At 45.6% G+C, this 4953-nt stretch overlaps 1 protein-coding gene and 1 long non-coding RNA gene across 2 annotated transcripts in view; one reads left to right on the forward strand and one right to left on the reverse strand.

Moving 5' to 3' along the window:
• The window catches only part of TAF4 (TAF4 RNA polymerase II, TATA box binding protein (TBP)-associated factor, 135kDa), an 83099-nt gene extending 82960 nt beyond the window's left edge, over positions 1-139 (reverse strand). The window contains exon 1 of the mRNA XM_008570567.1: positions 111-139. Coding sequence (XP_008568789.1) covers positions 111-139 — 29 coding nt within the window. The remainder of the gene's footprint in view (positions 1-110) is intronic.
• Positions 140-1106: 967 nt separating this feature from the next.
• On the forward strand, positions 1107-4630 carry LOC103588754. Its single transcript, XR_550335.1, has 3 exons — positions 1107-1254; positions 1589-1694; positions 4543-4630. It is a non-coding gene; the product is annotated as an uncharacterized LOC103588754 (long non-coding RNA).
• The last annotated feature ends 323 nt before the right edge of the window (positions 4631-4953 follow it).

The following is a 4953-nucleotide window of genomic DNA, read 5'->3' on the forward strand; positions in this document are numbered from 1 at the left end:
CCCGGCAGGGCGGGCCCGGGACGGAGTTCTCCCTGCGGCCCCACCCCGCGGCCTTCCTCTCCGTGGCGGGGTTGGTGTACGGAGCGGCCCGGGAGCTCTCCTTTCAGGGCCGCCCCCTGTCCAGGGCGGCAGCAGCCATCCGGCTAGAGGACAGAGCCCGTCCGGTGAGGAAGGGTCCCCAGTATGAGGCCGCGACGTCTAGGAGCAGTTTTCTCTTCTTTATTTACTTTTCGCGGGGAAAAGAGTGAATTGTCTCAAATAATGTTTATAAGCACCTCTATAGGAATATTTCAGTGGAAGTTCTAGTTTCTTCTTTCTGAGTGGTGGATTTTTTTTAACCAAAAGGTGATGTTATTGTATGTTTCCACTGGTTTTCTTTTCTCCCGTTTTTATATGTTTACGTTTTGGTTTAGGGTTGTTTGTTTTTTTGTTTCGTAAAAACCCAGAAATGGTTCCCAAAGAGAAATCCCTCCTCGTCTGGGACCTCTCTGGCAACGAGATCACAGGATCAGGCTTTACTGCTGAAGAGACAATCTCAGCACAATGAATGAAGCTGTTGACATAGTAAATGACTTTTTTTTAACTGCTTTAACAAAAGAGGCTGCTGGGCTCTCAAAAGCAGTCTAACTGGGCCCATGTGCGTGAGCCCATAGCAGCCTTTCAAACTAATTGGCTACTGATAACTGGAGTACCTGGATCCTCCCCCCTCCACCTCAGGTTGGTTCTCTTGACAATAGCAGTAGCCGAGAAGCAGTGCAGCCTGCAGCCTCCCCCAGGGCGCGAGTGTTGGGGGAAATCCTATAAAGTATAACCAGAATTTCGCATGTGGACTTTAGCCCCCAGAAGGCAGGAAAGTTAAGGAATAGAACAAGCTAAGTGTAAGGAAGCATGGGGGGGGGAGGCGGGGGGTCCTGCAAGCCTGGGGGAATCAGTGCCCCAACTCCCAGGGGCACCTGGAGCCCACTTTTGGGCAGATGGTGAGTTTACCATGAAAAGCATAAATTTGGGGCCATATGTAAAATCTCAGAATCTTTGATTGTTGACAGCTAATACAGAAAATTTTAAAGTAGGTCATACCAGACAGTTGAGAGTCCAACTTCAGCTTCATGTGCTACTTGTGTAGGAGGAAACACCAGGTATGTAGCACAGTCTGCACCCTCGGAACCTTCAGATTGGAGTTGGAGCAGAAGAACACAAGCAGCTGTGCTACACAGCAGAACATGGGATGTCATGGAAGAAAGACCCAGGTTCTGGGTCCGTGAGTCCCAAAGCTCATGTAATTTGCGGGGTTCCCACATTCACACCCCCACCCTTTAAGTCTGCTGCTACTCTGGTACTGAGAGCTTTAATAAGGGTCAGCGGTGCCACCTCGACAGAGTGGTGACTTCTGCGTTCTTTGAAATCCCTGACAGGAGCCCTCAACCCTAGAGTGGTCCTGGCCTTCTGCAGGTGGGACTCAACTTCCTCCTGTGCTCAGGCACTTGCTGACATAGCCCCCAAAGTCCTCTGGAGCACCCCCAGCCCAGCAGTCACAGGAAGTATGGTGAAATTAAGAGTCTGTGTCCACCTGTCCCAACTTCCCTTGCAGGAAGGTCTTGTGCACCAAAAGGACTTAAGGAAGGTGGGAGCCACAGGCAGCTCTACTACATCTGGTATTTGTGAGAGCATTGCCCATTTTCAGGATGAACTGCAGGGTAAGAAAGCTGCGGCTCCTCCCCTCCTAAAGTGGGGCTGGGGGCACTGCCAACCATTAACCTTGGTCACCCTGGGGACTCAGGGCCTAATCTCTGAATACCTCTGTGTGGTTTTATTTATTGACACAAGCAGTTACAACATCCGCAGTTTGAAAAGAAATCCCACTTAGTGTAAAAAGGGGGGGAATTAAGTGTAAATTATAAACACCATATTTAAACATACAAAAATGTTTGCTGGGAGAACAGCAGAACTCCAAAACAGCATATCCTCGCTGCCTACAATGCTGGAAATGTGCAAGGCTGTGGCCAAAAAAATGACTTCCCAGGCCAGCAACTTTGTGGGCCCTTAAAATTCATTAAGCAGTATATTGTTTTCTTCAGTAAAATAGAGTATCAGACACACTCACTAAGGGCCAGCAACTTTGTGGGCCCTTAAAATTCATTAAGCAGTATATTGTTTTCTTCAGTAAAATAGAGTATCAGACACACTCACTTAGATATAAGAATAACATAACCAAGAGTCAGTGATTTCAGTGTTGCCCTGGGAAAGACAGGCAGTTTCTATTACCCATGCTTGTGTTATCTGCCTGAAATCCTTCATCATAAAACAATTTTTTAAAAAGCCGTGCAGCTAGATGCCAGCTGGTTGCCTGGTGCTGGCTCCCAGAGTCCCATCTCCTGGGCGACTTCACCAGCCCAGCCAGCAGCATTCTTTAGCTACACAGGCTCAGAGGTATGTGCCCATTATCAAAAACGGATCCACATCCCAGGGACAAATTCATGAACACATAACTGCTCCGTAAATGTAGACATAGTGTTTCTTAGGGATGCCATAACATTATCACAAAACTGTACTTAAAATGACAGAAATTTATTCTCTCTCAGTTCTAGAAGCCAGAAGTCTGAAGTCAAGGTGTGGTCAGGGCACATTCCCTCTGGAGGATTTAGGGGAGAATTCTTCATTGCCTCTTCCAACTTCTGGTGGCTCCAGGGTGCCCTTGGCTTGTGGCCACATCACTCCCATCTCTGCTTTTACCTGGCCGCCTCCCTGTCTGTGTCCTCTCTGCTTCTCATAAGGATGCCAGTCATTGGATGTGGGACACACCTAAATCTAGAATATCATCATGAGAAACTTATTACATCTGCAAAGACCCTATTTCCAAATAAGTTCACGTCCTTATATTCTAGATGGGTGTGAATTTGGGGGGAGACACTGTTCAACCCAATAGAGCAGATGACTAATTTGTCTTCCTTTGGAGAGACAATCTTAGAGAAATCAGAAGGCACTGGTTGGTCTGATCAGCCCCTTTGCCCTGGGACTTGTGTCGGGGGAGGTTAGAATCCAAGATGGTGGCCTGTGTCTTGAGGGGCCTGGAATGGAGCCCACTAGTCAAGACAGTTCCATTCCTGCTCTGCTTTCTCAAGATAATGACCATGCTTGAATCTGCTCGGCCAAGATTCCCTGGCAGGGACAGGGTTCATGTGGCCACCAGTAATAACCAGGACTAATGGATGAGCACTCCCTGAGTGCCACGCTGAGCCTGTTTTACAGATGATGGAGCTGAAGCTTGAGAAGGGCACGTCAATGGCATCAGGTCTCATTCTTGGTAGGGTAGAAACTTGGGACTCGGACCCTAACACTGGCAGAAACTGGCACTGCCCTTTCCAGACTGCCATAACTGACCAACCCCTCTGTTCACACATGAAGCATGAGCTGAAAACCATTGATGAGATACTCACTCAGTAAATTACAGTCAGAACCAGGCCTGCCTCCTGTCTGAGATTGACCCAGATCTCCCAAATGGAGCTGTCTGCAAACTCTCAAGTGACTCATTTATGACAGTCTCTTGGCTGACTCCTACAAATGGCTAACTATAGCCATTGTGCACGGGTTTTACTAGTTTAACTCAAAGAAGAGCTTATTTCAAAGTTCAGGAGGGAACTGCCCTCTCCTGACAGCACTCCAACAAGTCAGCCCTCCCGTGCCATCACTGCCATTCCAAAGTGTGCAGAAGGAAGGACTGACTTTCAAGTGAGAGAAGCCTGATGGCTCTCGGCCCCTCCTTCACATGGAAAGGTGCGATGATGCCAGGCTCCACTTTTTGAGCACAATGCCCATGAGGTGGTTTCTTAGAACTACTTTTTGCTTTAGTTGATTCCTAAAATAACTTTTCCCTCACGGACTCGGTTTATAAAACCCAAGCCTCAATCCCTGAAAACCCACCCTCCTGAAAGCCTTTAATTTCATTGCAGGTACTATGGAAGGTGCAACAAATCATAGGTTTGGTCATTGGTAAAGTTAGTTTAATAAGCATTAATTGTTAGGATGGACTATATAAAACTAAGGTATTGGACAATGACCATTGTCAATTAGAATGCAAAAAATGAAACTTTTAAAATGAGACCCTTTATAAAAGCATCAAAAAACAGATACCTCAATATAAAACTAACAGGGGGCTGGCGGTCAGCTCAGTGGGTTAGAGTGTGGTGCTGATAATTCCAAGGTGCAGGGTTTGATCCCTGTACCGCCCAGCTGCCAAAAAGTAAATAAATAAAAGAGAAAAAAAAGAACTAGCAAAGAAATGCAAGACCTATAGTGAGAAAATTGTAAAATATCATTGAGAGAAATAAGAGGAAAAAATAGATGTATGGAGGGATATGCCACATTCAGGAATCAGAAGATGCAATGTTGCAAAAGTGTCATTTCTCCCAAAAATGATCTATGGATTCAATGCAATTTTTTTTTAATTACAGCTGGTTTACCCCCCCACTTTCCCCCCACAGAAATTGACAAACTGGGTTTCTATTTCCAGTATGATAAACTCCTATGGAACTAACTATTCCACAGGTAGCAGTATAAACTCTGGACAAAATACAAAACAACACTAACCTGAAGTCACCAAAGTGAACACAAGTGGGCAGATTCTGGAGGGGAGTCAGCAATGCTTCCTCAAACAAAAATTGAAAAAATTTGTTGCCAATAAACCTGCCTTTCAAGAAATGTTTAAAAAAATTCTTTAGAGAGAAAGAAAATATATAAGTCAGAAATTTGTTTTGTTTTATTTATTTATTATTAGTTTTTTAATTTTATTTTGTCGATATACAATTAGGTTGATTATTGTGGCCCATTACCGAAACCCCCCTCCCTCTTCCCTCTCCCCGCTCCCACCCAACAGTGTCCTTTCGGTTTGCTTGTTGTATCAACTTCAAGGAGTTGTAGTTGTTAAGTCTTCTTCCCCCCCCCCCAGATTTTGTGTGA

This window comes from Galeopterus variegatus, unplaced genomic scaffold (assembly GCF_000696425.1).
Source record: "Galeopterus variegatus unplaced genomic scaffold, G_variegatus-3.0.2 Scaffold614, whole genome shotgun sequence".
Classification (NCBI taxonomy): domain Eukaryota; kingdom Metazoa; phylum Chordata; class Mammalia; order Dermoptera; family Cynocephalidae; genus Galeopterus; species Galeopterus variegatus.